This window comes from Leopardus geoffroyi, chromosome A1 (genome assembly GCF_018350155.1).
Source record: "Leopardus geoffroyi isolate Oge1 chromosome A1, O.geoffroyi_Oge1_pat1.0, whole genome shotgun sequence".
Taxonomy (NCBI): Eukaryota; Metazoa; Chordata; class Mammalia; order Carnivora; family Felidae; genus Leopardus; species Leopardus geoffroyi.
Genome location: NC_059326.1, coordinates 25,329,275 through 25,356,251, shown reverse-complemented (window position 1 = coordinate 25,356,251; position 26,977 = coordinate 25,329,275). Strand labels below are relative to the sequence as shown.

The 26,977-nt window shown below is 47.5% G+C and overlaps 1 protein-coding gene across 1 annotated transcript in view; it reads right to left on the bottom strand.

Annotated features, from left to right (window-relative positions):
* The window catches only part of LOC123607926 (glutamate-rich protein 6B-like), a 34,635-nt gene extending 12,646 nt beyond the window's left edge, over positions 1–21,989 (bottom strand). Inside the window, exons 1-3 of the mRNA XM_045497220.1 lie at positions 21,910–21,989; positions 14,852–14,903; positions 6,238–6,620 (exon numbers count right to left, since the gene is read on the bottom strand). Of these exons, the coding sequence (XP_045353176.1) occupies positions 6,238–6,559 (322 nt within the window). The 5' untranslated portion in view covers positions 6,560–6,620; positions 14,852–14,903; positions 21,910–21,989. The remainder of the gene's footprint in view (positions 1–6,237; positions 6,621–14,851; positions 14,904–21,909) is intronic.
* Positions 21,990–26,977: the final 4,988 nt, after the last annotated feature.

The window sequence follows — 26,977 nt, the reverse complement described above, 5'->3', positions numbered from 1 at the left end:
ACAATATTGAAAAAAAAAGAAGGCATCCTTTTTTTTTTTTTCTTATTTAAAAATGTGTGGTCGGGGCGCCCGGGTGGCTTAGTCGGTTGAGCGTCCAACTCCAGCTCAGGTCATGATCTCACAGTTTGTGAGTTCGAGCCCCGTGTCGGACTCAGTGCTGACAGCTCAGAGCCTGGAGCCTGCTTCGGATTCTGTGTCTCCCTCTCTCTCTCTCTGCCCCTCCCCGCTCATGCTCTGTCTCTGTCTTAAAAATAAATAAAGCATTAAAAAAAAAAGTGCTGTCAAGTGTGTGATGCTGGGTTTGGGGTGGAGAGGCCCCGATTTGTAGAATTTTTCTATTTTTACTTATCGTTAGTATTGTCTCTCTTAATGGTTTCCTTTAGAAATTACAAGGTTAAATTTCATAAAGTCAAGGAGAACTCAAGAAGATAATGTTCATGAAAGCATGGATTTTGGAAATTCAAGTTTGCTTTGTTAATCTTCGGGTTATCAGACAGGCCTCCTTCTGTCCCGAGGTGAAGGCTATCTGTACAGAAGAGGTAACTGGGGTTCAGAATATTAATATTTTAATACGAGTATTAAACATAACATAAATATTAATTAATATACATGTTAATATTTTAATATTAAAATATAAATATTTTACAATTTAGTTTTAATGCCAAAGAGGCTGTTTGTGTCACTTAATTACCCATTCGCCTGGAATGATACGTTAGGAATTTCATGCACAACTGGGATAAAATATGCCACCAATTCTCATGATAGAGACCGGTAGAATGGAAGGAGGAAAGAGATAACCAGAATTTGAAGTTTGGAACTTCGATGTTCAACACTTTTCCTTACCCACAGTTTACCCATGAGACAGAGTACTATTGAGGAATATTACTAGGATGTTAAAATGATGTCTGCAAAAACCAAACGACATGGGCAAATGTTCAAGTCACGGCACGGTTACAAAGTAAAATACAAAGTTGCACGTACCGTATGTTTAAAACAGTGAAAACAGGGGCGCCTGGGTGGCGCAGTCGGTTAAGCGTCCGACTTCAGCCAGGTCACGATCTCGCGGTCCGTGAGTTCGAGCCCCGCGTCGGGCTCTGGGCTGATGGCTCAGAGCCTGGAGCCTGTTTCCAATTCTGTGTCTCCCTCTCTCTCTGCCCCTCCCCCGTTCATGCTCTGTCTCTCTCTGTCCCAAAAATAAATAAACGTTGAAAAAAAAAATTAAAAAAAAAAAAAACAGTGAAAACAAACGAACTGCAAAACAAGGAGCACCACCACCACCAAATATAGAAGAAATAAGAGTGGAAGGACAGAATAAGAATCACTATATTTGAATGTTGGTAGAGTGGACAATGTTTTGCTGCTCTCTGCTTTTCAAGTTTTCCATTAAAAAAATGAACAAAAGCAAGGGGCGCCTGAGTGGCTCGGTTGGTCGAGCACCTGACTCTTGATTTCAGCTCAGGTCTTGATCTCAGGTCGTGGGATCGAGTCCCGCCTTGGCGGCTGCACTGAGCATGGTGCCTGGTTGGGATTCTCTCTCTCTCCCTCGCTTGTGTGCTTTCTCTCTCTCAAAAGCAAACAAACAAATAAATAAACAAAAGTAGATTTTATTTTTTTAATGCCATTCTCCTAAAATTAAAATATGCACATAAGTTATTAAAAAGCCAAAACAAAGAATGAAAGGAGGAAGGAAAGGAGAAAAGACAGAGGTGATTACAAGAGGAAGAGAAGAGGAGCCTTGGGAGCCTGTCCTGGTTCCTTTAATGGCTTCCCGTGACCGTGGAGTAGTCACCTACCCTCTCTCTGACTCCAGGTTCTGCATTTGCAAAGTGGAGACAAATAATGGCTGGGAGAAGTTAAGGGGACAAAGATCGTGAAATATACAACACACGCCGATGCCACTGCTCTGTGCTCCTGATCCCGGGCAAGACACATAGAGAGACACGTACAGAAAGTGATGCTGTTTGTTCCGGAGCAGAGTGGAGGCTGTGAGCGACTGGCCTTGGGGCTCAGCAACTCCCTCACCGGTTCCAACTCAAGGCAGGCTGGTTGCAAAGCTCTGTCACCATCTGTGAAGTTTCCTGCCTGACAAATTGGCTGGCTCTCCCGTCCCTGCCTTATCAATATATTGCAAACCTTTCTCCTTCAGTACACAGAAAACTGCTCGGTACCCTGTTGGAAAGGGTTGTTGGGGCAACACTTAACTGGAAATGGCCACTGAATGATAATAGCATGTGGGCCAAACGGCATCTGGAGCTGTGGGAGAGGGGGTGGGGGCAGCGAGGGTAAAGAAAATCAAATCCGGCAGATTACGTGTATCAAAATACAATTGGGCAAAAACATTATGAATCAAAATTAAAATACTGCGACAGCTCTACGGTATTATTTACCACTGAGCAGAATGCATCTTTAGGAAGTTCTGGGGTTCTAAAAAAACCAAACGGGGCCTCATTATGGAACAGTTTCACGTTCTACGACGGCATGATAGTAACATAGATGGCACTTCCTTCTAGCACCTTCCGCCCACGTGAGATCAGAAGAGCATTTTTGCACCTCACAATGGAGGTGGGAGAGCTTTCAAAGCATTTTCAGATATACTTTTTCACTTACGTTTTGCAACCACACTGTGAAGAAAGGTAGTTTTACATACAGGCAAACTGAAACTTAGAGAAAGTTAAGTGATATGCCCAAGGTCAAAGGCCCCACCATGTGCTGAATCATCTGACCCTGACATCACACCTGCAGTGTGGACACCCACGGTTTACGAAACCTGCGTGGAACCTCTTGGGGAGATCAGTCACACGGAGCTATTGATTATTCGGTGGCAATTGATGCCGCGTTTATATTCAAGTTGCTCATCTAATTTTATTGGATTTCCCCCACAGACCGTGGGGACAATTATTTCTTTAAAGAAGAGAGGAGGGTACAGGTTGTTAGTATGACCCTACCCTGATTTATCCAGGGCAATGGGAGTCTCTGAAATTGACCAGCCTGCAGAGTAGTTAGGTGGGGGGCACAGATCCCTCCCACACCCCAATCCATTGCATCTTCTCTTTTTGTTAAGTCCACTTCACAAGCTGAGTGGGTGGGGTGTGTGGCGGGGAGAGTATAAATTACCCTTCACAAGTCAATGGTAGGAGGGTAATGGAACATAACACAATACACGAATAGTAATAGTAAAAGGAGCTAACACTTGCCTAGGCTTCCGATGCTATGTGCCTGGCAGAGTTCATAATGCTTTACGTGATTTAATCCCTTTAATCTTCACAGATATCCTATAAGGTATGTCTGTTGTTATTCCTAATTGATAAGAAAACCAGCACACAGAGGGCTTCAGTGACTTGCCCAAGTTCACGCACTGATAAGTGGGAGAGATCTGACATGCCAGCCTAGGCAATTAAGCTCCTGAGAGAGGAAGAAGACGGTGTTCTTTGTGATAGACTCACATCTACCACCAGATAGACAAATAAATGGCACGCTGGCTTCTCCATCCTCTTGGGCGAAATGGGGCCTCAGAATCTTTCTCAACACAGTTGAGTGTGCTCCAGCACGAGTCTCTAGTAATTAATCCATCAGCCTAAGAGAGGGGAGCCCGTTTTGTCATTTCCAGGGCTCATTTTATAGGTGCCAATTAATTTATAAAAATATCTTAAAGGACAAGTGCTGGTGTGTGCACGTGTGTGTATGTGCATACGCGTGCGTGTGTGTTTGACTTTATGAAACAAACGACATTAAGCTTGATTCCATTTGCATTCACTGAGCATTTGCTATGGGTCTGGAAGGCATTCTTGTGCCAAGGGCTAAGCCAATTTATATCTTAAAGGTATTGGTAGAATATTCCACATAAGGAGATATTGATGTAAATTCTTTTGAAAAGTTCCAAATCCTGTTGTAGACCCTTTTTAATGTAACCTGTTTTGTGCAGCCTGGCGCGGTACCCTGGGTTTTCATAGACCAAAACATTCTTCCATGCGCCTTTCAAGGCGTTTAACATTCCTCTACAGTTTTGCAGTGCCTCTCCAAATTTTGCTAGCAGGGCATTTATTTTCAAAGCTTTTGCTTTATACACAGTTCCATTCACTTGACAACATTGTATTTGTCCTACTCCAGTGGGTAATATATTTACAAAGGCCCAGTGCATACAGGGAACATGTTAAGAATGCTTGATTCATACTGTGCAAAAGAAATGGTCTGAATGCTATTTTTCAATCCTGGAATTACACCTGGTATTTGAACAGCAGGGATATTAGGATTCCGAGAGGGAGAGAGGCACACACAAAAGAGAGTTTCCCAGCAATAGAGAATTATCTCTCCAGTGCCCTAACTAAATTTCTTCGGGCGTAGCAGGAATCTAGGATGAGGCATCTGATTTGGTGAAGGGGGATGTAAAGGCAAAAATGCCTGTGTGGCTGCTGAGAACACCCAGGTTTTGGATGCAGGCTGTGTGTAATCAGACTGGGATTTAAAAATTGAAGCTGCCAAAAACAACCCCCCCCCAAAACAAACAAACAAGAAACCAAAAAAAAAAACCAAAAACAAAACCCAGAAAACAAAAAACACAAAGCACAAAATCAAGCTGCCTGAGATGCTTCAGTGGGTAATGGAACCAGATCCAGAAAAATAATGTAGTTCTATTTCTAGGTCAACAGTAAGATGATGCAGAAGACCTTGATGTTTAGCTTTCTGAACGTGGTTGGATATATAAGGCCAAGCAGTCACGTCAGCAAGGGAGGGCCCCGCGCAGGCCCGCGAGAAAGTGCGTATCAGCCGCTGCCAGCAACGGCACAGGGAGGCCAGGGCCAAATACTAAAGCCCAGTTTAAGGAACAGGTGCCAGTTGCGGGAACCGTGTTGGAAAAGTGTCAGCCCCAGGATGAGAGAAATCACTCCAGAGTTAAATACTCACCGGCAGAGTAAGATGATGCCTTCCGGGGACCTAGTGGGTACCCTGAGAAGCATACTAGTGTCTGTTGACCTAGCAACAGATTGTGGGATGTATTCTAGGAAGTAATTGGAGGTCATTGATAAAATTGAGCTCTAAGGATGTTTCTCAAAATGCTGTTTGGAAAACAAACGTAATGAGTAGAAATGAATGATTAATAATAATAGGGAATCGATTGAAAATATTACGGCTTGCAAATACAATCCAGTGCAATGCAGCTATTAAAATGATTTGGAGAGGGGCGCCTGGGTGGCGCAGTCGGTTAAGCGTCCGACTTCAGCCAGGTCACGATCTCGCGGTCCGTGAGTTTGAGCCCCGCGTCGGGCTCTGGGCTGATGGCTCAGAGCCTGGAGCCTGTTTCTGATTCTGTGTTTCCCTCTCTCTCTGCCCCTCCCCTGTTCATGCTCTGTCTCTCTCTGTCTCAAAAAATAAATAAAAACGTTGAAAAAAGAAAAAAAAATTTTTAAAATGATTTGGAGAAAATTTAATAACATGAAATGATATTCCTAGAAGTATATATTTATGTGTGATTGCAATATATAAATATATAAATAAATGTACCTTAAAAAAGTAGGTTACAAACACTTTATAAAGCCTGGTGAGGGTACAACCAAAGTGGCAAAGTGATTATTCCCCTCTGGATGGGAGGGATTTTTGCTTCACTCATATACAGTTTCCCTAACGTCCACAATAAATACGTGTTATTTGTGCAGTAAGGAAAAGATACAAGTTATGGGCTATATTCTGCTCGTTTTGTTTACGAATAGGTGCTTCATGTTCGTTAAGCCTCTCTGCTCTGTGGGCACCGTTCTTGGGGGCCCAGCTATTGAGATTGGGAGAACGTGGTCAGGAATGAGTGTTCCTACCTGTCGGCACTGAGGGCAGGATTGACAGATTGAGCCTCGGCTCTGTCTCAAGCTTGATCTTTTTTCCCTGGGCATGGTGGTGGATGACAGTTGCTATCTTTTAAAATTTTGTTAAAAAAAATGTTTATTTATTTTTGACAAAGAGAGAGAGAGAGAGAGAGAGACAGAGACAGAACATGAGCAGAGAGACAGGGAGACACAGAATCGGAAGCAGGCTCCAAGCTGTCAGCACAGAGCCCGACGCGGGGCTCGAACTCACAGACCGTGAGATCGTGAGCTGAGCTGAAGTCAGCCGCTCAACCGACTGAGCCACCCAGGCGCCCCACCAGTTGCTATCTTTTAGAAGGCCCTCTTTCGCATACCCGTCCCAGATCCTCTTCTTCACACACCTACTCTTTTCCCTTCAGATACTCTCCCTCGTCCAGATACTCACCGTCTTCCAGATACTTTCCCAACAGATACTCTTCTCCCAGGTCCTTTTCCTCCTGTAGATGCTCTCCCGCCTTCGCATACCCCTCTCCATACAGGTACGCCTTCCCCTTCAGCAACTTTTCCTCCTCCAGCTGGTTGTCTTCCTCCAGATATTCCTCCTCTTCCAGATACTCTTCCTCTTCAGGAAATAGATCGTCTTTCTCTGAACACTCTCCTTCCTCGATCTCCTCCTCCGAAGATATGGTCTGTGTGGAATTCTGGGACGTTGTGGCAGAGCGAAGGGGTGATGTTCCTCTTGATGACTGATCATCTTCAGCAGACATGTTGGGGCAGCATTAAGTAGATGAAACCCTGCAGCAAGCCACAGGCAGTCACTTCGCCATCCTGGTAACCAAGAGAGGAATCAAATCCCATTAGTCGGTAATCGCTACTGCCTATTGATTTATATCCATTCGTGTTCGCTCATTTCATTCAGTAGTGTTTGGGTGGCCCTTTGAATGTGCACGTTGGTATAGAGCGGCCCATGAAAAGGCACAAAAAGGGGAACAGAGGTTTTACCCTCCAGGAACGGGTAGGAGAGATCACACCTGAAGGCAACACCTTTGCAATTACTGCACAATATGAAGTGAGCCTGGAGGGCTGGAGAGTGAAGGAGTGATTCGGCGTTTAATGGTACAGTCATCAGAGGAGACTTAGTTATTCATCAAGAAATATTTGTTACCACAATAATCAAGAAGAGGATGTTGGGATACCTGAGGGGCTCAGTCGGTTCAGCATCCGACTCTGGATTTCAGCTCGGGTCATGACCTCACGGTCCGTGAGTTGGAGCCCCGCGTTGGGCTCTCCGCTGACCAGGTGGAGCCTGCTTGGGATTCTCTCTCTCCCTCTCTCTGCCCCTCCCCCTCTCGCTCGCTCTCTCCCTCTCAGCATAAATAAGCAGGAAAACAAGAAAAGAGAATGGCTCAGAGGAGCTTGAAATCTGGTGAGAAGAGGAGTCATGCAAACAGGTTTCTAGACACAAAGAGACACGCGCAGTGGGAGAGGTACAGGCAGGGTGGTTACAGGCACAGTGGCCGGGCCTTGGTCAGCAAAGGCCCTTCTAGTTGGAGGTCCGCCGGGCACGTGGTCACGGCCACCACAGGCACGGCCTCTTCGGCTGGCAGGCACACCCGCGGTGAGTTTACTCAGCAAACAGTTCTTTTTACGCACCAGCTTGCACGCAGCCGTGAGCACCTCAGCTTCCCCGCGATGTCTTCCCTGCCCTGCCCTGAGCTGCATCTGTACCTTCTGTATTTCCACTCAAGCAACTATTTTGCTATATTACACGGTTTGCATACCCATCTGTTCTTTCCAACGGAGGGCGAACGTCTTGAGGGCCGGAAGGATTCATTCTCGCTTAAAAATATGTTAGGATCCTTCTACTCTTCTCCATCGCCACTGTGATGACCCACAGTGAGCCGCGTGGTCTCCAGGCAGAATTACGGCAGCTCTTTCTTTCTTTCTTTTTATTATTGTTGTTATTTTTTTTTAAGTTTGTTTTTTGAGAGAGAGAGCAAGCGGGGGAGGGGCAGAGAGAGAGAGGGAGACACAGAATCTAAGCAGGCTCCAGGCTCTGAGCTGTCAGAAGAGAGCCCAGCGTGGGGCTTGCTTCATCTTTCTGGCCCCACGGAGAGATGGGCTGTTTGGTGGCGACAGGTGCCGTGTTTACACAGGTCGACACTGGACGCCCGTACCTACCATGGTGATTGGGCATATAATAGGCACTCGGTAATAACCTGTTGCCAAGGATATTTACTGATTATGTACATATGCTTATTTACCGAAGAGGGGTAAAACTTTGTATCAGAGGTCGTTAGACCACAATCTTGGAGATTTGTATCCACATAACCCCTTCCACACTGCACTGCAAATGAGAGGCCAACTGATTTTTCCATAGTAATTTTTTTTTTCTTTTCTTTTCTTTTCTTTTCTTTTCTTTTCTTTTCTTTTCTTTTCTCTTTTCTTCTTTCTTTCTTTCTTTCTTTCTTTCCCTTTCCTTTCCTTTCCTTTCCTTTCCTTTCCTTTCCTTTTCGATCCCATTTGTCATTCTGAGGGGTCGAGGCCAGGATCTCCAAACATTCTTAGTTTGAAATACACAAGGAAGACATAACTAATGTAACAAAAAGAACAGGGCACCCCCTCTGTAAATGACTGATCTCACAAGGAATAATTGCAACCTCCGACCTAAATGACCTAAAGAAGGGCTCCATGTTCTGGTTGTGGTTTTTTAGGGAAAGGAATTAGTAGGGTCTCCTCACTGGTTTCCAAGACAGGGGGCGGTGGTGTTGCTCCTGAGATGTTCTCTGTCTCTCTCACTGGGGCCATGGCTCTACAGACTGCCTTTCGGAGTCACACTTTGGAAACCAAATGCATGCAAGGAACCTGCAGCTGGGCAGGAACAAGTTCCTTGGGGTGGGAAAACAGGCTGCTCCGTGAGGATGAGCGCATTCACTTTGTCCAGCTCATGCGGCCCAGTATGATGGCTCTGGGCAGAGAGGGAATGGGAAGACGTAGAAGGACACGATTTGCCAGCGTGGCCAGCACGGCTATCCTCCCCTTACGCATCCTTGTGGGTCCTCCTCTGCCCCCTGGACATCAATACTGGTGTGTTTCCAGGGAAAAAGCCCAAGGACCGGATTTGACCCTTGGTCTGTTGGCACCAGTTATTGTCGTCACCATCCTCTGCCTTTGCATTCTCAAAAGGAAGGAAGGGTCTGGCTTTTCTGACAAGGAAGGAAAATGGAGGCCCAAGCGCCCTCTGGTCCCTGCACAGGGTCGCTCGGGGCGGGGGCCTGGGTCCCAGTGCCCAGCTCCCTGCCCCAGCCGGGGCTCCCTTGCCGCACCTCCCCTCACTGACGGTCCTGCACACACCTGCTGATGGACCCTTCCGGTCCAGCCCTGCCCCCTGGCCTGGGCTCCAGCGGCGGGGTGGGGGGGCAACTTTGTAGATTAACCAGTCTCTGCTGGATAACGCAACACTGCTTCTGACAGAACCGCTTCGGACAATCAGCAGAGGAGCGGACTGTGTGAAAATGGAAAGGGAGAGCTGAAGCAGGAAGGAGAAGCAAACTTCCGAAAGAGCAGAACGGCACAGTGGTCAGGATCTGGGGCCAGGTTAACTGAGGTTAAATCGGGCTGGGCCACTTACATCTGACTTGGAGGGAAGTTCTTCATTCTCCTGTGACTTAATTTCTTTATCTGTAAAATGGGGAGAATAATGGTCCCAAACTCTTGTGGAGATCCAATGAGGCAATACACGTATGCATAAGTAGTGACAGTCACAAATGTGACCTATGTTGTTATTGCATGCTGACTCCTAACCAACACTGAAGGTAACAGTGTGTGTGTGTGTGTGTGTGTGTGTGTGTGTGCACGCCCTTCTGAGGTCTTACTTAGTTTGTGGCATGGGGAGAGAAAACAGAAAGATTGCCTTTCACTTCCCTGCTCCCTGGTAGCCACCGCAGCCTAGTGGAGGGGTTTCGAGATGAGGGTCTGTCTACGATTCAGTCCAAGTCCTGAGGGCGGGGTCCTGGGGGCAAAGATGGCCACGGGTATTGTCACAAGTGAGCTCCCCTATCCTTGGGAGGCTGGAACCCTTCTGGGGAAGCATTTTATGGCGGTGGTTGTGTCTGCCAGGACAGAACCTCCCACATAGCAGGTCAGTCTGTTTTCCGACTCTCAGCCATGATTTCACGAGGTTGTTGCCTATAAACACGGGACAGCCTTTCTGAGGCCGCTCGTTCCATTTTCACGTGGCTGCGATTCAGCAGCCCTCGGATTGAATCTTGGATCCCAGCCCTCCTCACTTTCCTCACTCCCCTTCCCCGTGACAGTCTTGGGAGTGTTTGGAGGTGGCAGTCAGACCTTTCTCCAGGGCCCCAGGCTCGGACCCCCAACTCCCTTCTTGGCGTCTCTGCTCAGACATCTAAGAGACACCTCAGACTTGGTGCCCAAACTCAGATCCTGCTCGTCCTCCCCAGGCCCCTCAGGTGCTGACAGAGCCCGTGGAGTCATTTCTTCTCTCTTCTTCACCCTGCATCCCATCTACCAGGAAGCCAGGCTGGCTCCTCCTTCAAAGGATCTCCCACTCCTCACGCGCCCCATGTTCCCACCCTGGTCTGCCCAGCATCACATCTTGCCTCGACTACTGCAGGCACTTCCTAGCAGGTGTCTTTTCCACAGGCCACCAGCTTTTAAAACTTAAGTCCTGGGGCGTCTGGGTGGCTCCGTCGGTTAAGCGTCTGACTCTTGATTTCAGCTCAGGTCATGATCTCATGGTTGGTGAGTTCGAGCCCTGCCTCTGGCTCTGTGCTGACAGCGTGGAGCCTGCTTGGGATTCTCTGTCTCCCTCTTTCTCTCTCTGGCCCTCCCACGCTTGCATTTTTTTTTCTCTCTTAAAATAAAAAAAAAAAAAAAAAAAAAAAAACAACAACCCCAAACCTAAGTCCTGTCACCTCACTCCTCCGCACAAAAGCCTGCAATGGCTCACATCTTGCATCGAAAGCCAAAGCCCTTTCAGGCTTGCAGGTCCTTCCCGACTGGCCCCCCATCACCTCTCCCACCTGCCTCCTCCTGCTCTCTCCCTCCTTCCACCCCTGCCATCCTGGCCTCAGCCTCGTGCCTAACATTGCCAGGCACTGTTCCACCGGAGGCCTTTGCTGTACTGTCCCCGGGGCCCGTTCCCCAGGTACTCTGGCACTTTTGATGTCCCCTAACCTGCTCTCATTTTACCTGTTTCTTCCAGAGCATTTATCACTTACTAACATATTAAGCACTTTATTCAGTTATTTTTTATTTATTTATTTATTTTTATTTTTTATTTTTGGGACAGAGAGAGACAGAGCATGAACGGGGGAGGGGCAGAGAGAGAGGGAGACACAGAATCGGAAACAGGCTCCAGGCTCTGAGCCATCAGCCCAGAGCCCGACGCGGGGCTCGAACTCACCGACCGCAAGATCGTGACCTGGCTGAAGTCGGACGCTTAACCGACTGCGCCACCCAGGCGCCCCTTTATTCATTTATTATGTGCATCGTCTCTCTCCTCTCACTAGAATGTGAATTCCTTGAGGGCAGGGAGCTTGGTTTTACTCACTGATTTGGCCGAGTGCCTAGAACCATGCCAAGCACTTGGTAGGAAATAATACATATTTATGGAATGGAGGTGTGAATCCTGATCCCTGCCTGTCCGGAGCCCGGGCCCCGTGTGAAGGCAGTGATCTCTCCAACGGAGTGTGGTGGGTCTGAGGACACTTAACCCTCAGCTCTGTCAGTGTGTGCAGAGCTCCCCTCCAGGAGGTGTATCCCTTTTCTGTCTCATCGGGGCTTCACGTTTTCTCCAGTATAATTCCTCCCAAAAACCTTTTATGGGACTGACTGCCAGTCATTTCTTAACTCTCCCAGCTTCCTAGTATGTGTGTCTTCATCCAGAGCAGCGATACAAATGTCAAACCAGAGAGCCGCAAGGCCACCAGCCAAGTCTGTTCTGCCAGGAGAGGCTGGGGGAAGGGGATGAACATTTCCAGTCAGCCCCCATGCGGGGTCCCCTTAGCCTCCGGCAACAACCCCCAATGCAGGCGCCATCATCCCTCTTTACAGAGGAGGAAATGGGGCTCAGGGTTTAAGGGAAACAGAAGGGTTCACAATCTTTAGAGGGTCACAGCGACAAAAAGTGGTTACAGGAAATTGTTTTTTTTCCTGAGCATCAAAAAGGAAGTGAAGTGGGAGAAAGAGGCTCTTACTACAAACATTTTTGGCTGAAAAAAAATGAGGAGGTCTTAAAGAATAAAGCTTGTCCTCTGGGCAGCTGGCAGGACCCGGCCATCGAGGCTCCTCCCTCTCTGCTCTCTGAGGGGCTCAGCTCCCAGAGGCTCCTCCCCTTGGCTCTCTGAGCCCCGCCCCTTGACTCACGAGGCCCCTCCCGCTGTGTTCCTGGAGGCGACCTTCTGCTTCTTGTCTCTCTGAAGCCACTTTTCTCTCTACTTTTTGGGCCCTTCCTCTTTGGCTCCCTGGGACTTCCCCTCCCTCAAGATCTCCCCACTTTTCTGAGGGATGGCAGGTGAAGTCCGGTCCCACGTGACTTGTTCTCCAGGAATCCGTGCTGCTCACCTCTCCAAAGTGCTCCCGAACCCTTACAGGAAATGCCCTAGAATTGTGCCCAGCATCAGTATCAAACTCACTGGGATATAACTGGCCACATCTGCCTTCTCTTCTCCTTTTGTTTAAATCGGGACAGTGTTCTCCCGTTTCTAGATCTGGGGTGCTGCTCTTCTGCTTCTCTGTGCTCCAAAGATTTGTATAATGCTTCGAGTTGCCAAACCAGTAAACGTGCCCGATTGAATTTGTTCGTCGCGGCGTCCTTGAGCGACAAACACGATTATCTCCGTTTTACAGACAACACTCAGGTTCAGAGAAATCAAATGACTTGGTTAAGGTCAGACAAGTGAAATGTTGCCAAACTAGGATTTGGACACAGGTGTGCCATTGCAGAGGAATGTTCTTTCCCCGAGTGGACTATCATGCGGGTTGAGAGACTGTATTCTTTGGAGGACTGCACTTCTCGGGGCACTGGCTTCAGTGCTCAGCACCCACCTCCCCATCCCAGGTTAAACAATCATTCTCTGTGATAAAACAGGGTGAGATGAGGGAGGCCGGGGAAGTGGGGTTTTACTGAGCATCTCCTAAGTGCCTAGGACAGAATAAGGTATTTTGCATTATTTAAAACTAAACAAATTTTTTTTAAATGTTTATTTTTGAGAAAGAGAGACAGAGCACAAGTGGGGGAGGAGCAGAGAGAGAGAAAGGGAGACACAGACTCCAAAGCCAAAGCAGGCTCAGGCTCTGAGCTGCCAGCACAGAGCCCAATGTGGGGCTCAAACCCATGGACTGTGAGATCATGACCTGAGTCGAAGTTGGACACTTAACCGACTAAGTCACCCAGGCGCCTCCATAGTTTAAAATTTAAAGAGTCACAAAAGTCAGGTAAAGTGTTATTATCCCGTTTTTCAACTTAGAAAACCAGGGCTCACAGAGGTTCTAATTGGCCTTAGGACACAGCTACTCAGCGCCGTATTTGTGATCCCCCATACTAGGTCTGTCCAATTCCAAGTCTAAACCACACCGCAAAGAGACGAGAAAGGTATTTCATCTTTTTGGTCTTGACAACTCAAATTCTTAGTGATTCCCTTAAATACGGAGAGGCCCTAATGGCAATTACTTAGAAGAATAAAAAAATAATAATATTTAGAGTTTCTATTTTGCTACAGGGAAGTTCATTTAGATGGAAAGACATCCCCAGTTAAAAGTTTTCTGGAGTGATTTTTGAGAGTCATATAGAAGGCCTTTGCAGTGACCTCCCTCCAATCTCTGATGTCATGAGAAACAGAGTGGGATTATTGAGACACGTTACAACAGATGACATATTCATTTTCAGCTAGTTCAATTTAGGATCTCAGTAGAAGCGTATTTCTGGCGTGGCCCGTCGACACTTCCGATGTGCCGGGGGACCTGCCTTCTCAGCTCATGGGAGCCCATGCGGAGTCTGCCTGCCTGATGGGGCCGTAGGCAGCAACGGCGGGAGGAATAGCACTATCTTGGCTGAGCTCCAAACTGGATATGTGATTTTGAATATGTTCTCCCACTTGTGTCTAGGCTTCCTGTCTCATTTGTAATGTCAGTGGGTTGGCCTAGAAGGGCTCTAGGTTCCTTCCTTCCGGCCCTATGTTTCCAAAGACCGTCCCTTAGTCAAACCCTTAGGGCCAGGTGCGTTGTGGCTTTCAGGTTTGTTGCTGATTTAGGCTGTCCTTACGGTGACTGTATCCTAAACACACATCAGCCCTGCGGGGGTGAGGGGGCAGGAGCCCGCCGTGAGTCTCATTAGTATTTCTATAGCAAAACATGGACATTTTCACAACAGGTGGGATAAAGAGAAACGGTTAGTCGCCCCACATCAGTTTAGGTTGGATTTTGCTTTGAACCGAGTTCTAGCAGTTCAGGCTTTGTGGCCAGAGGAGTTTGCCACAAATTTCTCAAAGTTTTCAGTTTTCAGAGCTTTTTCTGGATTACGGAATTTGTGGAGAAGACGTTTTAATCTTGCCTTTATATTGCTCATTGGTGGTCACATCTAGGAATTATCTGATGCGGTGTTCTTGATGGGAAAGGCAATGCTTGTAGAAGTTACTACGGAAGGGGCACCTGGGTGGCTCAGCCAGTTGACTGTCCAACTTTGGCTCAGGTCATGATCTCATGGTCTGTGAGTTTGAGCCCTGTGTGGGGCTCGCAGCTGTCAGCACAGAGCCCGCTTTGGATCTTCCGTCCCCTCACTCTCTGCCCCTCCCTTGCTCACGCAGATGTCTCTCTCTCTCTCTCTCTCTCTCTCAAAAATGAATAAACCTTTTTTAAAAAGTTACTGTAGGAAAACAAAATCCATTTTGTGAAGATCCATTTGATATTGTTGTTTCTGGGATCACAGTGTGTCTAACAGGGAGGGCAGTAAGAATTACCGGCAATCATGGCCATGCGGCCTTCAGGACCCAGAACAATGCAGTTATGTTCAACCATGCTCATGGCTCAGTACTTACAAGGTCAGGGAGTGAACTCAATCCAAGCCAAGATAGTTTTCAATAAGAACAGCTGAAAGAAAAAAACTTTCTGGTTAGCTCTTAGTTACTCAGAAAATTAGCCGGAGAAAACCTCCTTCCCTAAGAATACTGGAAAATGGATATTTTTCCTATGCTAAATATGGCATAGTTTACTTTTGTGGTACAGTGTGTTTCTTCATTAACCTTCCTTGGTCAGTAGCTCTCCTCAAATGTTCATCATGGGAAATCAAACCCAAGCAGCCCTCCCTTATACTACCTCCCTTTCCATCCCAACCCCCCCCCCCCCCACCCATGGGACAAAATGGCTTGACCACTCCGAGCATGGACAGTCCCTGGGAATTGCAGAGAACTCCCAGGGATACTGCAGTAGATTTTAAATTTTTGAAGAGAACAGCTCGACATCTGCTGGATATTGTATGCATACCTAATTTTTGATTATGCTCCATCCCTTTTAATGATGGCATATTTTGCAAAGCGGGGTTTTTGGCTGTCTTTGAGATGAAAAGCAAGGCCCATGTAAAAATCAGTGTGCAGTAGAAAAGGAGGGTGGCTGTGTCTAATGATTCCAAGATTGAAGTCACTCAGTGCCCAGTGGGCACACACATTCTGTTAGAGAGTCATCATGGCCATTCAAAAATGAAATAAAGGCATTATTTTTTCTTTCAGTTTCTGGAGGAAGTTGTGACATAAATATGTGACATAAAGACACAACGCAATATTTATCCAGTTATTTGGATATAACTGATAAATGAAACCTGTATTTCTTTTGGTGGAGGGGGGCAACAGGAAAAATTCACTGAGGCGCTAAAGGTGCCACGGACGGAGAAAGTTTGGGAACCTGGTATAATTCATGTCCTTGCTCAGAGGTAGACATTCCGAGTCATCCCTGATTCCTCCCTCTTCCACCCTTCCAAGTCCGTTAACCAATCATTAAGTCCTCTTGGCACTGTCTTCCAAGAAGTGTCTCGAATGCATTCTTCTGTCCACTACCGCTGTGCTCGCCCTTGTATAGCCCACCATCTCCTACAGCTACCTCTGTGCTTTGGCCCTTGCTTTCTGATAATCTATTCTTCAGAGGCAGTCTTTTAAATACATAAATTGCATCATGTTGCTCCAGTGGTTAAAACCCTCCGGTGGTTTCAGAGGCTTTCAGAGGCTTCCAAAGCTTGCCCATGTTGGCTCCTGCTTTCTTTCTCACCCTCCTGGAACTCCACTCTTCCCCTTGCTCTCCATGGTACAGCCTCTTCCCACCCAGCCCTTCCCATTGTCTGGAAAGTTCTTCCAGATCTTCAAATGCTTAACTCCTCCTTCTTAAGTTTCAGCTTAAATGTCACCTCTCCAGTGAGGTCTCCTTTGGGTCACCGATCTAAAATTGCCCCCATTCCCACCCTTACCCCAAATCACTATGTATCTTCCCATGTTGTTTTCTTTTCTTCATAACATTTGTATCATGTTTATTGCTCTGTATACTGGAGGATAGAAATTTTGCTCACTTTTGTTTGCCGTTATATTTCTGCCACCTAGAATAATGCCTGGCACATAGGAGGAGGTTAATAAGTATTTGTTGAAATGAATAGATGAGTATTTCACACGGTTCTAACTTGGGATCATTCACTGATGGCTCCTAATGGAGGAGATCCAGAATTTGTACTGAGAGAGAGGATGTCAATCATTTCATTTGACTGATCTCTATGTATGTAAAATAGACTTGATATACAAAACGTGTTTTACAAAGCAGGTAATCTGGTCAAGCGTTTCCTATACTCTTTGAGAAGAGACAACTGCTTGTTATCGTATACAGACTGCATTTTCCTTAGCAATACTGATGGTTTATCATAAGTTTATATCGAATTGGATAATTAATGAAGCAACTTCATCATTTTATTTGTTATTTTTCATAACAGGCGAGCTACCCCTTCCTTTTCTTTCCTTTCTTCAGACTAAGAAAATGAGATAAGGAATGTATAAAGGAACATTTCTACAATGACAGCATTAAACAAAACATGGGAATGCCATGATCCAGCCTGCACCCACCGATGCGTTTTCTTGGACAACACCAAGTCCAGGAAGGGAGCACAGCACAGAGGCAGTAGGAACAGGTGTGGAATTATTCAACATCTCTGGCAAACAGCAGTGGGGATTAAACAGAGATTTCTTTAATGAGATTAATTCTGAAATACGAAGAGCAGTTTGGCATGTTCCCAAAGATACAAGGCATTTGTATCTATCTAAGATTAAAGGAGCTTTCACACAAAGCGATTTTACTTTTTCAACATCAAAGAGGATTCTTGGAGGGGCTGCTTGAAGCAGACACACTGTAACAAATGTGGGGAGTGCCAAAGCTTCTTTATATAAAAGACAGTTTGCTCAGCCAGGGATTGTGTCTGTGGTTTTCACTATCCAGGATATACAGAACACTGTTCTTCCAATCACAGGATTATGGAGAAAGGGAGACCAGGGGTTAGGAATCAGGTTGACAAACATCCCAGACAGGTGGCTACCCAATGATAACCTTGGATTTCCTGGGATGGGGGTTCAGTGCTTCCTGAGGCTGACTGTTGGACAGTTCTTATAAATATTATAAAGAATGGCGATGATGCTGGTAATAACGATAAGAAGGATCACAGACACTATTTCTACATGCGAGGCACTGTATTTAGCACGTAAGAAATTACACAGACTTCTGCTAAATCTTCCTCCCTTGGGCTTTCAACCAGCCTTTCCAGGTCTGCTCTCTGGAGCTGCTCACAATAGATTTGCTCCATTGCGAGCTACAAATATTTGAAGGTAGCTTTTATATTCTGTATATTTGAAGGTAGCTTTTATATTCTGTACCGTGTGTGTGTGTGTGTGTGTGTGTGTGTGTGTGTGTATTTTGTTTTGTTTTGCTAAACGTAAGTTCATTTATGTGGATCTGTATTAAATTCCATCTTGCTGGCTTTGCCTCACCCTTCCAGGCTGCTCAAATTTTATGGATCTGATTCTATCATTCAGTGTATTAACCAGACCTTAGAAAGTGTGCTACTGAAAATGATAAGCTTCCAAGTCTCCCTCCTATCCCTTTTCCCTTTCTTCTTTTCCTCCTTCTTGCCACAAACAGTTATTGACTTTCTATATGCCAGATACTGTCAGGTACTGGGACTGCACGTTTGCACAAGGCACACCTATAGACTTCAAGAAAGATCTAGCTTAAGCAGGGAGACAGGAAAACAAATTAAAATACCGTATAGTATGATTATGTCATGAATGAAAATGCAGGAGGAGAATGTCAATATAAGCTGGAGAAATGTCTGAAAGGGGAGGAAATATGGAGCTAGGAGAAGGCCAGCATTATATCTGGTTTCTGGGGGGGGGGGTGGTGGGCCCGTGGGGACATAGGCAGTCCCCACTTAATTGAAAGCTAGCCAAAGGATGTTCTAGGGCTGGGAGGGCAGGGGGTAGGCTCTAGCCACCATAATGACATGGAAAGAGAATGCTGTGTAGAGGGAGAAGGAGGGTTTATTTATGAAAAGGGCTATGCTATTACTGCTCAGTGATACAGCCCTCTCTCCTCTCTCCTGTCTGCCTGCCTAATGGGGCTCCTCTCTTCCCCCTGGTGGACCTCCCTAAAAAATCAAATTTAGCTGGGGCACCTGGGTAGCTCAGTTTGTTGAGTGTCTGACTTCAGCTCAGATCGTGATCTCATGGCTTGTGGGTTCGAGCCCCTCATTGGGCTCCGTGCTGACCATATGGAGCCTGCTTCGGACCCCCTATCTCCCTCTCTCTCTGCCCCTCCTCTGTTCATTAACCACCCCCCCAATTTATCTCTCAAATATAAATACAAATCAAAATAATTAAAATAAAAAAAATCAAGTTTAGCTGCCTTGGCTAGCAAGTTGAAGTTTTCACATGGTGGACTGGAAAAGCAGGGAGCATTCTAGATTTCAATGAGAGACCAGGGAGGGACAATATGAGAAAGGAAGGGGGTCATTTGTGATGTGAAAATGCCCATGCCCAGTTAGAAAGGCTCGTAAGACCAAGAGCAAAGGGACTTCTTGTTATGATTGCTCGTGGGGTTCATCTAAGCATAATGACCCAGTCCTTTAGGTTGTCCTCAATACGAAGACTGGAATCTTCAGGAATCCAGGCAGAATGGCTTGTCTGCTGGTGTTGCAGAGCCGGGATGGCGCGAGGATCCTACAAGTTCCCAGGTGTTAGGAGTTTTGTAGGACAGAGAACAGGTGACCTTGGTAGACCCATTATCCCATGGTGGACCCATGATCCCATGGTGGACGCATTATCCTATGTTCAAAGAGGGATACCTCTGAGGCCGTGAGCCCCTCCTGAGGAAAGAAACCTCAGCGGCCAAGAGGCTACAAAGTTCTGGGAATTAGTGGCCCCTGGGCCACTGTGAGGTGTTGACTGTCTCCTCAGTGCTTCCCAGAATTCCTGCAACGCTGTAGAATGTCGGTTGCACAGATAGAGTTGGTTAGGGCTGATGAGCTCCACCTGTTGTCAGTTGAGAACATTACGACCTGGGTGAAGCGAGCTGACGGTGTTTATTTCCTTCGAGAGTGTCTGTGAACAGGGTCAGGAGTGGCTCCCGGGGCCCTGAGCGCATGGCTGTAGCTGCCCACACATAGCTGAGCTCCAAAAGCATGGCTCAAAGCTGTGAACCAGCATAAAGCCGAAGTTTGTCACAACCGCTGGTGAAAAGAGGACTGGAGGGTCTTCCATGAATGATTTGGAGCTGAGAAGTAGGTTCGGGACCCGGGGCGTGCTGCCTCAGCACCCCTTTCTTCTAAAAGGTAAAGGGATGAGTCAAAAAGGGCATGGACAGTTGGAGTTTGGAGGGGTTAGATATCAAAACTAAACAAACTCTTTGTTATTAAACCGGCACTTCCTATTTTGGGTGGGGCAGGAAGAACATAGGCATATGTTTGTGGACTAAGGGATTTGGAGCAACACTAAGCTGAAGTGAAGAGGCCAGGAAAACCCCTCAGATCCCAGGAGACCAACAAGGGCTAGGCTGAGGACTCATGGCTGCCCAGGCCCCACTTTCCAGTGTATTTCAGTCCAGCTACACCAGCAGAGCAGGGAGGCCCGGGCTTCCCCCGTCTTACGGTGCCAGAGAAGCCTTGTATTTCAGTAGATAGTTGTATGCGTTCCTTCCAATAAGAGACTGGAGAGAACTTTGGTTCTAGAACAGTCCGGCTTATTCAAGACATGATGTGTAGGGCTCGTGTATTTCCTATCAGTCCTTGATACATCTAGAAGGAGGCCCTGTTAACAGTGTTACGTTACTGAGCATTAAGAGTCAACTTGGGAGAAGGCCAGGCCTTCGGCCAGTCATAGATTACCTCTAGTCAGAGTGGGCTCCACAAACATCGCAGAGCTAGGACTGAGGGCTCAGTCTACTGAACAGTCCTCCTGCCTGGGCATCCTCTGGCCCATGTTTCTGTCTCCTTTTGGTTTTCTACCTCAGCACATTCATAGTCCTGCTTCCTTTTCTGGAGAAAACGCAGCACACGTTTCCACCAGCTCTTCCCGAGTGGGACTTCTTTTTTGGGGGTCCCAGATGGGTCCTGAATTTCCTAAAGCAATTTAAAGTCTGTAATTCTTTAAAACCCAAGTCACCGTCGCCTCCTCTGTGAAGACGTGCTTCCAGAGGAAGCTTCCAGAGAGCTTTTCGCCACGGCTCTCGTGTGTCCTTTCCTTCCCACACACACCATTTGCATTTGTTTGCGTGTCTGCCTCAGCCACTGGGTCGGTAGCCTCACACAACTCCTGGCACGTGGCAGGATTTCAACAGAAGTCTGTGCAGTGGATAGATGGTCCATAGGAAGAAAAGGCACACAGGAGACTGGCCGCACATCTCATTTCCGGTTTGGAATTTTCATGCAACTTTCCCTCCTGCTAGGAGAGGCCACCAAGAGATGGGCTGTGGGTGAGCTCAGACAGCAAGGATGCCTCTGTTGAAGAGAATGGAGTGGGTGGCAGGGCCTCGGGTGTGGCTGGGGCCCTGCCAGCCGAGGCTGGGAACTCTAGCTGCAGCAAGGGGAGAAGCCTCGATTCTGTGAAGGATCCAGGGTATTCTATGGTGCCTTGCAAATGCAAGTCCTTTTTGTTGCTGAAGTTATTGTCCTCAGCGGCCGTTTATATAACCCCTCTAGTGAACTGGCAGGATTCTTGGCTGAAGGTGGCTGCCTTCCCTCTCGGGGGACCAACTGATGGCCTGCTTTGCTGAGTTCCAGGGCGCCACGCCCAGGCAGATCTGGATCCACGTTAAAAAAAATGCCAGGGGACAAACACTGAAGTCAAAAAGTTCTTTTGACCCCCACCCCTTAGAGCAATTGGTGCTTTTTTTTTTTTTTTTTTTTTTTTAGCAGTGTAGACACCCCAGTGTACTCATTAAAACATCATTTCCTAAGGCCTTTTTTATAAATAGAATTTCAAATGTATTCAGGTTGGCGCTTTCAAGGAGGGTGACCTTGAGCAGGTGCCTGGCACTGAACACCTGTGGAACATCGGCCAAGGGACACTCCTCACCACCTCCCTGGATGGTTAGGAACACTGTTTCTCTACCATTTTACAGGTGGGGGAAGGGAACACAAGGAAACCGAGTGATTGGCTTTGGGTCCCAGGAACTGGTTTGTAGGCAAGGCTGGAATTTTCCATCTGGGGAATTCTTCTGTTTATTTGGCTGGGCTACGCAGGCCTGGGAGGAAGAAGTCACAACCTCCACACCCGCAGTTTTTCCTTCACTGCAGAGCCAGAGGCCCTCTGGAGTGGAACGGACCCAGTTCTCCTTTATTTGTAGGGGAGTCATGAACCAACACCGGCCTTCACAAAGGTTAGCGAAGTGAGGCGGGGAACAGAAAGGCTAACGGAGGGAGGGGCAGAGAACGGGGAGAGAAACAAAGAAGGCAGCGTGTTGATGCTTCTTAGTTTCCCAGACCCTCCACACTGTTCCCCACTCCCTCCTGCCCAGTGGGGGTCGGAGGGAGGGAGTCTGGGCTCCTACAGCAGCACTAGGAGGCTAATGAGCGAAGCCTTACCCAAGCCAGACAGCGGCGGCGCAGATCCAGCCAAAAGGCCCCGGGGCCCCGGCGTTTGTGTGTGTCGGGCGCTCGGTTACCATGGGAACGGCGTCCCGAGTTCGCAGCGCCGCCTGGCGTTCCCAGCCTGTGCGCCTCCTCCTCTTCCCTGCCCCAGCCTCTCCGCTCCAGGAGGAAGTGCTTGGGCCAAGCGGCAGTGGCTGGCCAGAAAGTTTTCTTCATTATTTGCGCCAGGGTCCCCGGGTCAGGTGTCCCCCGAAGGGAACCGGTGGACCGCAGACTGCCGGTGTTTGCAGCCCGCTAGCGCCCGCGCTCCTGCCCCTCCCGGGTAGAGGAGGGTCGGCAAAGACTGGGTGGGGTTTTGTTTTGCTTTGTTCTTTATTTAATAGTATGTAATGTTTATAGCTTCTTTTTTCTGATTACAAAACCGTACAGCGCGATGTTAGCTTTCCGCAGTCCTGGGGCCCAGGGCTGAGCTTGGTGGGTGGCTGAGATGGAGGGGAATGGGGTCTGAGGCTCACAAAGCTGACCGCCTTTAACTCAGCCGGGCCTGCAGAAGGGCTGCAGGCTGGGTGGGGGGGTTGGTGCCGGGGAGGGGGGCGGGGTGTTTTCCTAGGAGACACCCTGCGGAGACTCACTTATGCTGGTCCCCAGGACAAAGACCCCCAAGCGGCCGAGAGGACAGAGGCCTCTTTGCTGTCTCTGGGGGTACTACTGGGGGATTCAGGGAGCAGGCAGCCACCCTAAGGGGACAGAGTCCATAAGAGGAAGCCAGCGAAGGTCACAGGTTCTGGCCCCTTGAATGGCTTTGCTGGCAGTTGCAAAGTGGCCCAGGTGCACAAGGAGGCCCGGTTGCAACCTATTTCTGGTCAGTTGTCACACACCGTTCAAAACGATAGGTCCAGGATCTTTGAAATGTCAGTGATTTCTTTTCCCATTCTAAATAAATATTCATGTTGGCACCTAAATTTATACTTTTAAATTCTTTTTCTTGAAGAGTGTTCATCACATTGTGTAAATTCCGGTATCCATAAAGCCTGAAGAATCATGAGTACCCTGTGCATGTCTGAGTGTCACTGGGTTTCTTCATTTTGTCTCTCAGTGGTCTGTGTCAGGTTCTTGGGAAGGGGGCGAGAATGACAGAGAAAAGAACTCCCGAGTGAGGGCATGGGGCACAGAGAAACGCGGGGGTTCTCAATGGTTCTCTGCTTGATGGTCCCATAGGAGGTAAGCAAGAGGAAGGTGACCAGATAATTATTTATGCCTCTCCTCCTCCCCCCTGGTGCAGAAAGTTGGAGAAGAGCAGAGGAGAGGCCAAGTCCTTACCAGTACTATGGGGTGACAGCAGGAGCCTCCATGAGTTGGGGAAGAGTGTAGGGGAAACAGGAAGACACAGGATGTCCAAAGAGTTCTTTGCATCTTTGGTTCTCAAGGATCTCTTGAAGCACAAAGGAGGCTAGGTTATTACAACAATTTTTGGTGAGGGGGAACTGGTCAAAGACTACTTTAAAAAAAAATTTTTTTTTAACTTTTATTTATTTTTGAGAGACAGAGCACAAGTGGGGGAGGGGGTAGAACGAGAGGGAGACACAGAATCCAAAGCAGGCTCCAGGCTCTGAGCTGTCAGCACAGAGCCCGACGCGGGGCCCGAACCTACGAACTGTGAGATCATGACCTAAGCTGAAGTCGACGCTCACCCGACTGAGCCACCCAGGTGCCCTGGTCAAAGACAACTTCTGAGATCTATACCTCTCAATGATTCTCAGGGCCAGTGCCAAGGGCTGCATGGGGGAACTTTTGTAGCCCCCTATAATGTCCATCAACCTCACGTGAATCTAAGTAAGAAGCAGAATTGGTTTTCCAACGCAGCTTCAAGACAGTTTCCTAGTCTACTACTTCCAATAGTCCAGGGCGGCCAAAGCCCTGTCACAATTTCAGCGTCCATTCCCCAGGCTGGTGACTGTAATCTGGGATGGCGGCGTGGTCAGGCCTTCCACAAGATGGCGCTCAGAGGTTTTGCTTTAATTTTTAAACATCGATTGATTCATTGCTTTGTCAGTATCTTATGCATGCCTACTGTGTGCTGGCATTGTTCTAGGAGTAGGGTCGGGGATACAGACTTAACAAGACGAATGAAGTCTCTGGCTTCGAGGAATTTTAAAAGGTTGTGATTTTTTTATACTTTCAGAAGCAAAACCCAACTGTGATAGAGGTTTCCCATTTATGTTGCTGCTACGTTGTTTTGAAAGTTCTGCCGTGTTTCTGACAGTTGCACAATTTTTTCCCTCCAGACTAGTATGGCCCGGAAGAATTATAGACACTTTTCTTATTTGGCTGGGGAAAGGATTAACTTACATCTGCCTGCGTAAGCCACTGTCTGAGATCTATCCTTTTGCCAGGAAAATACTACATCTCAACTCGGACAATTCCAAATTGTTGCCAGGCACCAGCTTATCATTCTGAGGTCTCAGCTTGGGATTTGGCTGCCCATTTGAGTAAATTCACAGCTCCTTTTAAAGAAAAACCGGGGTGGGGGGATTATTGGGGTGGCTCAGTCAGCTAAGCGCACGACTCTTGGTTTTGGCTCAGGTCACGATCTCCCAGTTTGTGGGATCGAGCCCTGAGTTTGGCTTGGGATTCTCTCTCTCCCTCTCTCTCTGCCCCTTCCCTGCTCGTTGTGCACTGTATCTCAAAATAAATAAATAAGAATTAAAAAAAGGGAAACATTTGGGTAGGTCTTTCACGTGTTATAGTGACCTGCCTCCAAGTAAGGATGAAACCAGCTTTGATCTGGGTGAGAATTTATCAGACTTTTTTTTTTTTTTTCTTTTCATAGCAAAACGTCAACCCCGCCACCAAACTATCTACCCTGGAGAATAAGTACAATCAAACAGCTCACTCTTGCCAAAGGCAAACCTGAAACATTGCTGAGAGAGACAGAGGTCTGTGTAAACTGCTCATTCCTCCAGCTTTAGGAAGCTCTATTCTCATTCTAAGTTAGAATCCCAACGGCAAGATGTTTTAGGACATTTGCTACACTAATTTGGCTGTTTCCAGAAATACCTTCACTTAGCTGTGATTTGAAAAGTATGACCTTGATTTTAATCACAGACTGAAAGAAAATGGTCCTAAGACAAGTGTTTTGTAGTTTGGCAGACAATAATTCTTAAGACCAAGACCTTGCTCGTTTTACCACCCATATCCTTTATGTGAGGATTCATGAGAACCCCAGACTCGTATCTGACCACCTGCCTGACTTGACATTAATACTCAGGTGTCCAGTAGGCATATCTCATTTAACACGGCCCAAATCAAACTCCCGATCTTCCCCCACCGTCTGCTCCTCCTTCAGTCATCTCAGTAAACAGCAACTCTGCTGCTCAGGCCAAGCATCTCAGAACCATCTTGGCGTATCTCTCTCCCTCTCTCTCTCTCTCTCTCTCTCTCTCTCTCTCTCCCTCCCCGCCCCTCACATGTAACCAGTTATCAAATTCTGTTGCCTTTCCCTTTAACACACACTCAGAATCTGGTCACTTCTCACCACCTTCTCGTGTCTAGAAAATTTCATAGACTCTTTCACTGGTCGCTCTACTTCTGCATGTTGTTCCTCTACCAGGATAATCCTTTAAAATATGTCGGGTCGTGACCCTTCTCTGCTCAAAATCATCCCATGACTTTCTGTCTTACCGGAAGGAAAAACCCAAGATCTCCACTTCCTGTCCCGCCCCCACCTTCCCATGTCTGACTTGACGTCATGGTGATATGCTCCTGATTCACCTTACCGGAGCCACACTGGTCTCGCATGCCCCCATCTCAGGGTTGGGGAGGGGTGGGGGGGGGGATTTCTGTCCAGAAGATTCCTCCCAGATGGCCACATGATTCCCCCCCCCTTCCCCCCTCCCATCTCTCCTTGAAGGTTACCTTCTCAGCCAGGGTTTCCTGACCACCCCATGAAAACTGCAGGCCCCTCTCTGAGCTCCCTTTCTTCTCCATTCCAGCTTCATTTTTCTCTGCAGCACTCACTACTGTCTGAGATACTATATGTTTTATTTATTGTCTGTCTTGCTCCACTGGGTGGAAGCTCCCTGAGGGCAAAGACGTTTGTCCGTCTGCTCTGTTTTTTTTTTTTTTTAATTTTTTTTTTCAACGTTTATTTATTTTTGGGACAGAGAGAGACACAGCATGAACGGGGGAGGGGCAGAGAGAGAGGGAGACACAGAATCGGAAACAGGCTCCAGGCTCTGAGCCATCAGCCCAGAGCCCGACGCGGGGCTCGAACTCACGGACCGCAAGATCGTGACCTGGCTGAAGTCGGACGCTTAACCGACTGCGCCACCCAGGCGCCCCCCGTCTGCTCTGTTTTATTCACTTCTGTAGCTCACCACCGAGAGCACTACCTGGGACAGAGTAAGTCCTCAGTAAATATTGACTGAATGGATGATTAGATTCTATGAGAATGTGTGTCAGAAGAAAAAGCATCTGTTTTGTCCAAGTTGTATTTCCTTAGGCGAGATGATTGATGTTATGCATTGTAATTTACTTTTTGGTTTTACTACTGGGAAGCTCAAGGTCAGACATAGAAGGAATTACAAGCACTGTTTCCCCCATGGTCTCTAACTCAGTAACAGCCTCCTCCGTATGTTTTCTCGTCGTCTTCAATTTTACCTTTTATTTGAACAACCTTGTGTGTACCTATGCTTCCGATAGTGCTCATGGAACTTCAGGCTCCCACGAAATATTTGCCAAGTGAGTGCATTGTATAGCATTTTCACCCTTTTTGGAAGTAAGTGGGATATGAATAAGAAATTGCCCATGATCTCTGGTATGGCTGAAAAGTAATGAGCTAGAGAGAAATAGGTGATGATGAGGAGAGGAGAGACTGGTGGGGGGGGGGGAGGGGGAAGAACCACCCACGTCCCCCCTCCGGGGCGAGCGTATCATCTATCATCCACACCAGGACCCTATGTCAGCGAGGGGGGGAGATAGGAATAATTCTGCCAGGACAACAGGCATGAATTGGAGCTGCCTGGACACACTCGGACAAGTGGCTACTTTAGCAATGGTTCAT